Source organism: Podarcis raffonei, chromosome 10 (genome assembly GCF_027172205.1).
Source record: "Podarcis raffonei isolate rPodRaf1 chromosome 10, rPodRaf1.pri, whole genome shotgun sequence".
Taxonomy (NCBI): domain Eukaryota; kingdom Metazoa; phylum Chordata; class Lepidosauria; order Squamata; family Lacertidae; genus Podarcis; species Podarcis raffonei.
In genome coordinates, this window is record NC_070611.1 from 24,124,479 (window position 1) to 24,137,367 (window position 12,889).

The following is a 12,889-nucleotide window of genomic DNA, read 5'->3' on the forward strand; positions in this document are numbered from 1 at the left end:
AAAGATAGCATTACTTTTAAAGAAACATACAATTTGACAAGCTATTGCATTTTACCTTCATTTTATTGCCATATTTTTCATCACACTCATTGTTTTCCAACTGTCACTAAATTGTTCATTTTCTTAGTCTGTTACATTCACGGGCCTATTTACTGTTTATAAAGCAATATGCACTTACAGGTTTTGGAGATGGCTTGGGCTCCGAGGGTCGCATGTGCAAGTGGGTCATCATTGCCTGAAGACGTTCCCGTTCTTTAGAAAGCTGTTAAAGAAAGAGTGAGATCAGAAGCATTTTAGAAATGACTAATACAGCTATTTTATTTCGTCTGCTACATCTTATCATTGGAGGCTGTTGTAGGGTAATGGTTCCTGCATATCAAATCCTTATATGTGAGTAGCAACGTATGTACAAAGAAAGGCAACTTTGGCAATTCTGGGGGTCGGGGCGGGGGAGAGGCCCACCTATAGCTTTCCTCTTCGTGTTTAAAAGGTCAGGGAAAACAAATAATACTTCATCTTTTTGTCAATAAGAGAATTGAGGTCACCATTGCCTTGACAGTAACAAGTTACCAGGACCATAAATTAGGCGGCCCATAGTGCCTCTTTAAAAATCCTGTGGACACTGATAGCAATGGACTAGTGCCAACAACTGTGAAGGGGTGAAGGGGTCCTTGTAGCACAGTGCCTGCCAGGATTGTCTGCACACTTCATCCATTCCCACCGAGGTCCAGTTAGTGCCCCCTGCAATCTGCCATCATCAATCTAATTCAATAGAGTGACAGGGACCAGGCAGTGTGAAATGCTGAACTCTGCCACTAAGCCGACATCTACACTGCACTGGGTCTCATTACAACTGATGGACCTTACTTTTCTATCAGTCACACAAAAGGGGGGGGGGGAGGAACTCATAATTGGTCACCCTGCAAGCAGAAACTCTGTTCGGCCTTTCGCATCACAGCGGAACCTTTTTATAAATGGTAAACAGCTGCTTAAGAAACCTTTCAACATGCTTCAGAAAACGTATCAGGGTTATTTACACCTACACACACACACCTTTTTTTGTTTTGTTATAATCAATTCTCAAATGATTTTTCACAGCACTCAACAGAAGAATCTTTATAGTTTCTGATTCCAAGAGCACCCAGTTATTTAAAACACAGAAATGAATAATCATGGAAGTTTTAAAAAACTTCCCAAAACTATCACCACCACCACCATCATCAATTTATTTTTTAAAATTCCTACCCTTTATCTGAAGATCACATGGCGGTTTACAATATAAAAACACAAAAATACATACCATAATAAAAAACCAAGACAAAAAAAGTATCATGCATATAGATAAAGACGTTAAGAGCAATATTCTAGAAAGATTAATTTGAATACACTGAAAACAATTAATATGCCTCTGAGAGTCAAATCTCAAAGCTTAATCTTTAAAACTTGTTCTTCAGCCAAATTCACAAAGATGAAGGGTTACATTTTCTGTTAGACCCAGAAAAAAGTATGAAAGAGAAACATATGCAGTAATTTCAAATGTCTCTGTGTGCATATGTATATGTATACAGAGAGAGAGAGAGCTCACCCTTTCCAAAGGTTTGGGATAGGTAACTAAAGCAAGCTCCCCACCAGTAAAATATTCAATTTCCCATTTGGCTGTGAACTTAAAGGCAGCCGGGCGTTATAATGCTTCTGGCTTAGATTTCAGTGAATCTCGTGTTAAGAGGAAGTCACTCATTGAGGGCAGCCCTTGCCCTTGCTATCTGAATGTGCCATACAGATAGCCTCATTAAGAGGTTATTTTTGGTGGACCTTAGAAGTTGTATTGGAACAAATGGGAGGAGGTAAACTTACAAATTAAATTAGACAAATTACATTTAAATGTGCCACTATTTTTGGGCCTGTGCTACACAGATGAAATTATTAAACCTAATTTTGCCAGACCACCTTAAGCATATATAAGGCAGGAAATTGCAAACATCTGAAATTTGTCTGAAGTTTTGTCTGACGTTCCTGAAATTTGGGCAATCTAACTTCCCCCCAAAGTCATCCAAATTCTTCCTAAGTTTAGGGTACTGACTGGTCTACTGTCCAGTTCACTCAGCTCTCACCTGCCCCAAATCTTTCCTTGTTGCACTTAAAATTAGCAACCTTTACAGAATATATACTTTGGGTAACTTCTGAGAGGGTTTGTGCCATTTGTGCTGTGGATAGCTACTGCTCACAGTTGAGAAAAAAAGCACCATCGGGAGAGCCACCATGTGACAAAAGTGATAATGTGAAAAGGGATATGCTCCCAAACACTCACAGTCTGTTTATGATTGTTATAATTCATAAAATAAATTTATAAAACAATAAGTCAGAACTTATAAGTAATAGTAAATTATGAATTCTAATTAATAATAATCAATTCAGAACAAATCATATTTCTTCAAGGAAGTCAAAGATTTCTAGAAGATTTTCCCAAACCTGTATTTCTAATTGCTGAACCACCTGCATTTGCACCCGACACTGAGCAGTGCTTCTGTCATCCAATGCATGTTCATTATTAAGGTGCCTAGTAAAAGAAGACAGAATAAAAACAACACAACATTAGGAGGCTGTTAGAAATCTCCTGAACCTTACTTTTTGCCCACAGCCCGGCCTAGTTGTTAACAGAGAAAGGGAGTTTTCATTTACCAGAGAGGTAGTCATAGACAAGCTAATTCAAGCAACAGACACAACAGGATTGCCCTCTCATCCGATGGTCCAAAACTGCAATGGTAGCTGGGAATGACAGAAGCTGTTTCTTCTACCAAACAGCCACAGAACACCACTGGGTGGACATTAATGGAGTTTTGAGTTGTGGAAGTGTCACTAACGGCTGTGTACAAAGGCCCCTAGTTTGAATTGGGCAAATGGACATTCTGAGCTGTATCCAATGCTAGTTCTACACATTGGATTCCCATTGAAATTCATGGCCATGACTAATTTAAGTCCATTAATTTCAATGTGTCTACACTGAGTAGAACTTAAGTTAGATACAAACCTCTGTATCATCACTGGGCTATGTGAAAATGCGCATGTGTCAAGAAAGATCTCACATTTATTTTATATACCGTATCATTCCTCTCACGCCTCACCTGTGAGACCTGTAGCGCTACAACATGCCTAAATAGGAATTCTACATTATTTCAACATTATCCCTCATTGGCTTCTCACACCATTATCTTCAAGCAGCCTAAAACCATGAGTTCAATTGCTGCTCTTTCCACCGCCACCATTACGGACTAGAGTTGTGTCAACTGCTAAATGGTTAGGTAACTATGCCAGGAACTGTGCAATGTCGCAAAGACATCCCTAAATGACAAAAATGATCATAATATCTACTTCATAGTGGGGATGGAAAACATGTGGCCCTCTAGATGTTGGACTCCAATGTCTGTCATCACTGACTGCTGGCTAGGACTGATGTCCAACAAAATCAGGAGGGCTACGGGTTCTCTACAACTGCCTTAATCCTCCTGAATTTGGCAAAAATGTCTATTTAAATGAGTGGTGCAAAGCAATGAAAACTGAACTGTATGATGAGGCTTATTTTCTTGGGTTGCTTTAGAGAAAAGGGATTAAAGGAAGAACAGAGACCAATGGAGGTTTTTTTTATATATAGCAATGGAGATTGTTTTGATCTGAAATGATGGAAGAGGTCAGGTATTATACAGCAGTATATTTAGTAATTTATATTTGGCTTTCTGGGGAGAAATCTTAAGCCAATAATAGTCTTGAGCACAGTGGCAACCGCTGTGGCATTACTCACCTGACTTCCCAATAGCAAGCATTGCGGCTGGTCACTGAGAGGAAGAAAGGCAATATGTAGGGAGCACACTGTAATGGTACTGGATTGGCTGCACCACTATGCCTGCATCACCCACCCTCAATCCCTCGCCTCTCCATCTCTCAGTAAATAGCAGTAACATTCAGTATTGGGAAGCCTGGTGAGCAATGCAGCCTCCCTGACTACTGGGGGAAAGGCCAAAGGTGGCACTGAAAGAAATTAGAGAGGTAAATGTTTAATATTTACTATTATTATTAACTAATAGACAATCTGGGAATAGAAAGGAAGGGGCTAAGAGAAGAGTGATGTTATAAGCAGAAGATGTGCATGCAAAAGGACCAGAGAGGATGGATTAAAGAAATTTACAGCTGGGGGTAGGGCAGAGGTGAAGTACAAGTTGAGTATGAAAGGATAGTGTGAGAAGAAATTAACTGGGGTTGAGTAAAAAATACTTCCAGAGGCAGGGCTTTTTTTCAACCGGAACTTGCTGGAACTCAGTTCCGGCACCTCTCAGGTGGGTGCAATTGCCATTGTAAGAGAACAAGGCAGGCATTCAGGGTGAGTTACAGAACCTATTTTTATAGAAAAATAGCACTGGGGGTAGGAAACTAAAACAATAAAAGAAGAAGCCTTTTCCACTTAGAGCCTCTGGATCACCAAATTCTGCCTAAAATGGGGAGGCCGAGTCACAATAATTATAGAACAAATATCTGCTTGAGGAAAGCTGAGCTGTGGAACGCCTTGCCACAATGAAAACACTGTGGCAAAGAATTAGCAATTTCCAAAGCTGAATTAGATATCTGTAGAAAGTGTTGCAGTGATTGCCAGCAGATAATGTTAAACTCTGCCTCCATCTGCCACCAGTTTAAGCACTGGCTATGTCCCTACACCACCATTTTGTGACTGGTGGGTTTCATTCAACTCAGGTGGGCCCTGAAGGTAGAAAGTTTGAGAATCTCTGATGTGGACAATACTGAGCTAGATGGGCCATTGGTTTGGCTCAACTTCTTAAAGTAACAAAACAATTGTGCTATATTGTGTTCATCTGAATGTGGAATCTCCCTGACTTCATAATCCATTCCTGGGACAGGCATGAGAGTCCAAAACTCTTACCATGTTGAGATTTCTCCCTGGAAAGTTGGTATTTAAAAAATCACAAGTGGCCCTGTCTACAAATGAAAACAGACAATTTCTCTTACTTGCTTTCTCAAGCTTCTGAGTAAAATCATAATTTCCTTCTAGAAGCAGGTGTAATGCTTCAAGAACAACCAGCTGTGTAAAGCAGCTTATTTTTTATTTTTTATGGTTAATCATGGTCTAATGACTGATCTCGAAATTACAGTAAACAGATAGAAAGTTAATTGATGTATTAATTTGCTGTGTGACACATCACAGAAGTCTGGCCTGCACGTTACAGATATTTTTAAACTATGCCTATGATTTATTATTGTAATTAAGATCTTAGCAGTTGGAGGGTTAATGTGATACAAATCCAAATTACTCTCAGATTTCCAAATAAATATGGCAGGGTGATTTTGAATCTAATAAATATGGGCATCGGTTTTTAAATAAAAATGACTAAAACATACAGATGAAACATAGGTATGGATGAGAAACTATTGCCCCCAGTATCCAATACTTTGTATACCCATGTATGTGTGATGCATGTTGGAGTCATAAATCTCCACTGACAAGAACTTTGACAGCTGCACTACATCCCTTAACTGACAATGTTAGCAAAGCAAGTGACAATAGAGGTAAACACAGCTACAGAAGACTTACGGTATCAAAGCAAAACTTAATATATAATGTTGTGAAATGCAATGTAATGCAGAGAAGCTAAATGTGCCAGTAGAATTTTGCACGAACAACAAACTTTTGTAGCTTCTCTCCAGCAAGCAAATACCCAGAAGCCTCTTAACAGAACCACACTAATCTGCTTGTAGCTTTGCTTGCAGTGGTCTCCAGAGAAAGCTGACTTTAAGAAGCGTAATAGGCTAAAATGGCCTTTTTATGCTGTCATCTATTTAACAAGTTGATTGAGGGCCAACATAGTCCAGTGGCTTGTAGATACAGTGCTAAGCTTGGAAAGGGCAGGCCTGGCTTCAAGTTCCCTCTCAAGCATGAAACTCAGTGGGTGAATATGGACTTACACCTTGCCTCTCAACCTAAGCTACTGCGCTGGGTTTTTTGTGATGGTAAGTAGAGTGGGTTATATTCTGCCTTGAGTTCATCCTGAAAAGGGAACAAATAAACTGTAATATTCCCAATATACCTAAATATGTTTTGGCTTTATAATGAAACATAAATTTGGCTTCATATATCTAACAATCTCAACTCAGCTCTGCTCTTGTTTTCAATGTCATATAATATGTGGGATCACTTTTTCAAAGCCCACCCCTTATTTGTGGGTGTCTGTGTGATAAGACCAGAAGTGATAAGACTGATAAGGCTGTCAAGTCCTGAAGGAAGACTGGCTCTTGAGAACATACCAATGGAATCTGAGAAGAATCAAGTGGGGGTCAAGAGAAAAACAGCAGCTTTATTGGAATAGCTCTAAAGCAGCCTTCACCACTGAACTCAATGGAACCTATTTCTGAGCAGACTTTCACCCAAGACTCAGCACATTCCACTGCCTCCTCTTCCTTGCATACACATACACACACACACATATGTGCCTGGATATACCTGATTTTCAGGGAAGAGGAAGAACCTCTATACTGGTTGGTGCTATGAAGGAAAATGAGAAGAAAGAACAGAAACAAAATAGGGGCAGGGGCGAGAAGATGGAAAGATACCCAACAAGAACAAGCAACAGGAAGAAAATACATAGGAAAATAGGTAGAAAGTAATGAAGAAAGACCCAGCAAAAAAAAGGAAAGCACACTAAACAAAGGTTTTGTCTATAGCCATACTACCCTGAACACGTCTGATCCCAGAAGCTAAGCAGGGTCAGGCCTGGTTAGTACTTGGATGGGAGACCGCATGGGAATACCGGGTGCTGTAGGCTTGATTGTGGACTCTCCTTCCTTGGAGGTCTTTCAACTGAGGTTGGATGGCCATTTATCATGGATACTTTATTTGAGATTCCTGCATTTCAGGTGGCTGAACGGGATGACCCTTGAGATCCTCCCAACTCTACAGTTCTATGATTCATTCTATTGGATCAGCCTGCAGTATGTGTAGCAGCCAAAGGCTTTGAAATGGCACATGGTTTTTAAACACTCTCGTTGTTGTGTTTAGTATTTTGTGTTTTTATAGTGTAAAGTGCCCTGTGAAGGGCAGTATTTCAAACCAACCAACCAACCAAATCATAAAAATTCTGTTTCATCTGAGTGGGGCTTAAATTTCTTAAGGGTGCTTTTGTAGGGAACTGGACTGGGGAAGAGAGACTCTTGTACACACACCAAAACTGTTCCACATCTTTCTTTGTATGCAGATGTGTGCAACCCCTCTTCCACCCCTCTTCCACCTCAGCAGATGGGTCACCTCTCCCATCTATTGTTTTTGCTGCTGTTGTTACTATTATTAGCTAGCGGAACAGAAACAGAAACATTTCTTTCCCATGATCATCTGGTTGCACTTCCCTCGCTCTTTGGCTCTGGAGATAGATGCGTTCAGAGGACACCCTCCGCTTCAATAGTGCTGCCACTGCACTCAAATTACAGCCCTGAGCCATCAGCCAGTAAGTGAATACAAGAACTGAGGCTCTACCACAATAGGAAGTCCATGGGGAGCAAGGGTGGGAATTATAAGCTCAAAGAAAGAGCCCCAGGAGGCCCCTAGGTGAAGGCCAAGGACAGTGCCAGATTACAAAATAGGCAGAGCAGGCACCGATCTGTGGGTCTTTTAGGGGCCCTGCAACAACAGTTCAAAATAATATTGATCTGATCTTGAAATAAAATTATTATCAAGTTTACTTAGATCAATGTTATCCCAATAGAGCACATGCACAAGAAACCTCCAGGTATGAAGCTTTCTGTGAGTTAGTGTGCTCAAAAACATAATAGGCGATAATTTGTGAGGGCCCCCCTGAGATTTCAACTGCTTAGAGGCCTACATAGGGATTAATCTGGCACTGGCCCAAACACCTCTTTTGTAGCCTGGGTGAGATGGAGAGGATTAATTTGCAGTTAACTCAGAAATAAACTTGGGACACAGGCCCATGTGCTCATGCTTAGGGATATCCAGTCAATGTGCAAAATAGCTTACATGTGACCTGTGTTGGTTCTGAAGCTAGGGGATGTCAAGCCAGAGTCAGCAACATCCTGCTAAACTTTACTTGGGAGAGACTTGTAAAACATCAATGATGATATCCAGTGTGAAATATCAATGGTGATATCCATAATCAATAACAGTAGTAATTTATGTTCATTGATTTCAGTGGGTCAACTCTGAGTATAACTTAGTTAGATATCACCTCAAGTCTGCAGATTCATTATTTTTCTGGGAACAACTGGGAAATTGAGGATATTTTCTGAAGCTCGTGTCTATGACAGGTTGATTCTTGTCATCCATACAGCTAGTTATAGTGTAACTATCTACAACACATATTCCGGAATAGAGCTACAACTATAATGGGTCTATTCAGAAGTAAACAAGCTGAGGATTCGAACCTTATTCATTTAATATGTTATTTTGCTAGATGTCAATGTTACTGAAAACCCAATGAGTCTTGCTAGATGTTTCCCCAACCGAGGGAGAACGTTGGCATGAGGTGGCTGAAGTGGAGCTGGTTGCAAAAACAAGGTCATAAACTTGTAAAATGTTTCTATAAATAACATCTGATAAGCACACTGCCAGATTTGAGCCACCCTCCAGAATCTGGAATCACTGGAACCTCCAGAATCTGTTTGGGAATGTCAAAGGCAACCAAAGTCACAAATGAGTGCCTCTGAGAATGTGAAGCAAGAATAGCCAGCTTGCTCATGTGTTGGAATTAGGAAAAAGGTGCTTAGGTGTCTTCAGAACAGGCTAGTTCCTGCTGCCCTTTTTAAATAAACCAAGCGCTAGCTAAACAGATATCCACACACAGATCAAATTATATTTGCAGAAATATCAATTGCAAGAAGAACCACATTTGTAAGATATAGGTAACATTGTTAAGTCAAGGTAGAGAACACAGAAGATTAGTTGTGAGGATGTACTAGAGAGTAAGCAGGATGCTAGACTTTAGTAGAGAGAATCTATATTGGCGTGAAACAAAAGGAACTGGCATCAACGGAAGTTAGAGTGGATTTACTTTCAGTTAAGTTTCCAGTGGACACCTAGCCATTTCAATTAACCCCTGTGTAACTTGGTACTCTTGTCAGTCTCTCCTTAGAAGAATCCCAGGACTAAAATAGCAGAATGCCAAAGGTCAGGGCAGAGGTACCCTGGCAGTGGTCTGTGGGGGAATTGAAACAGAACCTGTCTGAACTAAGTTCAACTCCAGGCAGTACTATTCTGAGCCTCACTTTAATGAGCACTAAAAAAAAATAAAAAATCACCTAAACATATTCTAACCAGAGAGGATCACAAACTATAGTTACTTCTCTTACAACTAACCAAAGTTTGCTGGAAATCCTTTTATAGTGATTTTTCTAACAAATGTTTATAGCTTTGAAACTAACTTTCCCCATGCTTAAAATCAGCATAAATAAAATTTAAAAGACTTGACTCCTCACTTTTGAAGGAACAGTTAGAACTGTACAAAACATATTGAAATTAAACATGGTACTTAACTGTATTCCATAATAATTATCATTTGTTTTTAACTAGGGATCGATCAACCTAATTCCAGTCAGTGTTAATTTTACATGTGTTCATCTCTAAGTCTTTTTTGTTCTGTTTCTGCAATAAGCTCCATTTTTAACATCAGCATGAAAATCTGTATTTAGATACATAATTAATATATCCAATAATATATATTTAAATATGCATTTGACCTCCATGTGTGCATTTCCAAATATGTTTCTACCCTAAGACACACATTTTAATGCATTTTGGTGCAGTATTTCAGCTGAGAAGAATTCAGGGAAGTGCAGAATCCAAAGGATTTTATGGGCCAAACCATACACTAGTCTGGGAGGTGCAAACTGGGGCACTCCACACAGAAATTTACAGAAATTAAATTCCTCAAGCATCTCAGCTACGGGCTTTATTCATTCTTTTGGATTAAAAGTACCCTGTCTTGCATAGATAGTGCATGTAGCATGCAATACTCATAAAACTCAAGCACATGAGTCTTGAATCCTTAAAACTGTTTGAAAGATATTTGTACACACAGAGGACAGAGAAGATTGGTTGAGAGGAGACACTGGAACCTGCAGGCTAGAGTTGTGTACTGACAATAGCTACATGGAGATTTGAGATACTGAGTAGTGTGTAACAAAGCAGTTCCATTAGTGTATAGACTTCTGACTGTGCAAGAGGGTTGCCCCTCCCTCTCCCCACATGCCCCCTAAATGTGTTCTGGGGGTCCCTCAACACTCCAGAGCAGATCTGAAAAGTATCCATATGGGGTTTGAATTTTCAGGGAGGTGATGACTGGGGCGGGGGTGAGACCTTTTGTCCTTGGCAAATATGGATTCAGGCTGTATGGTAACAGATAAAACAAACATATGTCACAATCATGTCCATTCCATTAAATTTAAGTTTCAATTGAAAGTGGCTACATTACATCCCTTGTCATCTTTCTTACAAGATGTACATTTCTGTTAATTAACTCCTCAGATGCAGCGTGTTAATTTTTCAGTTGCTTCTTGTGTGTCTGGTAGCTCTGATCCCTATGTAAGCATACATATTGGTTTATTCACATAAATAAGTAGAAGGTGAACCCCTTTAGAACATAACATTATATTCAGTAATGAGAAAGAACACTGAACTGCTGTTGTGTTTGGAAGTAGCCCAATATTAATTACTATCTTGTTTGTAGACAGCACAGCATCTGGTCAGAATCAAAGTTTTCCATTCTAAAAATTGACAATACCGCATTTGACAGGCCTACTTTGGGGAATAGGAAAGTTCCAGGGGTCAGCAAACTTTTTCAGCAGGGGGCTGGTCCACTGTCCGTCAGACCTTGTGGGGGGCCAGACTACATTTTTTTTTGGGGGGGGGGGAAATGAATGGATTCCTATGCCCCACAAATAACCCAGAGATGCATTTTAAATAAAAGCACACATTCTACTCATGTAAAAACACCAGGCAGGCCCCACAAATAACTCAGAGATGCATTTTAAATAAAAGGACACATTCTACTCATGTAAAAACACGCCGATTTCCGGACCGTCAGCATGCCGGATTTAGAAGGTGATTGGGCCGGATCTGGCCCCTGGGCCTTAGTTTGCCTACCCATGGTTCAGAGTATTCTAAATTTGTGTACAACCCTGCTAGTGGGGTGTAGGGTGGATATATTTTGCAAGTGGCATTGTACTTGCAGCATGTATGCTTTGGCTTTCCATCTTGCAAGGTCCCTGGTCAAACTGATTCTTCAAGTTTCCGTAGCGCTTAAAGCAGTGATTTGGAAATACTGAAACTAGTAGCCAGCAGATCAACGAGCTCTGCTACCGTCAATGTGAATAAGTGTTGGTGCACTTGTCATGGACTCCTGTTGGACAATGCCCATTTTGAGGAATACTCTCTCCCCTCCCATGTTTGGAGCAGTTTTGTTTTCGAGAGGGTTGGTTTTTTACCTTGGATTTACGAACATGAAAGGATGGGTCTTTATCCACATATTCACACAGGTAGTCCTTTAAAAAGAAAAAAGAGCAGTATGCTACCTCTCCCTCTCAGAAATACCTCACCATTCAAGAACATTTCTCTTTCTCTTTCTTAGAACCCCTTAGGAGTGAATGTGAGTGGCCCAGAATATGCTTGCAATCATTTTCACTAGTCTGTTGCATTGCATGGAACATGGAGAATAAGCTGAAATCAGGAATTAAGAAACAAACAAACATCCCCCTGTACCGCCCTGGAGTGAGGCTCCCACAGTTCTAATATGACTACACTATTTCTGGGGAAAGAAGGCACTCCCACGGTTATTGTGAAATGATTATCCTGTACACAGCCCTGGAGTGACAACTAGAAATAGCATAACAATACCTGACGAATGCATTTCTACAATGATGTGCGCACAGAACCCTATTTAAAAAGCTAAAACCATACTAAGTGGATTTTGGGATATAAAAGGGGTAGTGAAACTGCCTTGGTTGGTGTAACACTGACTACACAGACAGGCAGCAGCTCTCTAGATTTTCGGACAGGGTGGGGCTTTCCCACCTCTACCTGGAGATTCCAAATAATGAATTTCGGGCCTCCTGTATACAAAGCATATGAGAAGGGGACTGAACACAGCACTACCACCTTCGCCTCTTTAATCCCAGGGATCTTGGCTTTTAAATAAGGGTTCCATATGCAGAGTACCAGCTTGTGGATTAGAGATGGAAAGTGCATGTGAAGCTTCCTGTCCAGTGGTGTGATTCACACACAAAGAAACCGACATCTGCATACATTGTGATCTAGCTGGATCGGGGCAAAAATGTGTTTAGATTTTTCGTTCCAATTCATCTCTGTATATTTAAAGAACTAGAAACCAGCAAAATGTTTGCATTTATGTGCTCAAGTCTCAGAGACCTATTCAATTTATCTGTGCTGCTTTTATTAGGCTAGCGACTGTAGACTACAATAATAGTCAATGAGGTTTCGTCTTGATTGAATTTTTCAGCGGAACACAAAAGAACCTTGCCATTAAAATAGTCCTTTATTCTCCTGTATGAAGGCGAAAGGTTTTTAAAGTGTTGTGATGTTCAGTAATGAGCTTCTATCTAAATTATCATTGGTGACAAACTCACAAAGCACTTTGAGGACACATAGTTATGAAATGCCAGAGCTGCCACTTTCTTTCCTGTAATTATAGGCTAGCTTGCAGCCCTTCAATGATCATTTATAGAACAGCCTCCAGTGGATTACTGAGAACTTGAAAAACACATACATACCTCTGCCACATCTCTCTTCTCCTTTCCTTGCTATTGTTTACCAGTGATATGTAAAATAATGGGGCCTATTCATTTCCCCGTCTTAATTATGCCAATCAAA

At 40.2% G+C, this 12,889-nt stretch overlaps 1 protein-coding gene and 1 pseudogene across 27 annotated transcripts in view; one reads left to right on the forward strand and one right to left on the reverse strand.

Moving 5' to 3' along the window:
• Window positions 1-12,889, reverse strand: part of FOXP2 (forkhead box P2) — a 349,270-nt gene that overhangs the window by 37,556 nt on the left and 298,825 nt on the right. For 20 of the 27 annotated variants that reach the window (XR_008332550.1, XM_053406905.1, XM_053406912.1 and 17 more), the window contains 3 exons: window positions 11,488-11,544; window positions 2,470-2,557; window positions 179-262 (listed from right to left, as the gene is read on the reverse strand). Coding sequence is in view for 26 of the 27 variants with exons in the window: in XM_053406905.1 (XP_053262880.1) it covers window positions 179-262; window positions 2,470-2,557; window positions 11,488-11,544 (229 nt within the window). In the remaining variant the exon portion in view is untranslated. The remainder of the gene's footprint in view (window positions 1-178; window positions 263-2,469; window positions 2,558-11,487; window positions 11,545-12,889) is intronic. The other 7 variants (XM_053406914.1, XM_053406911.1, XM_053406909.1 and 4 more) reach the window with 1 other exon arrangement.
• Window positions 6,716-6,824, forward strand: LOC128422935 (uncharacterized; annotated as a pseudogene).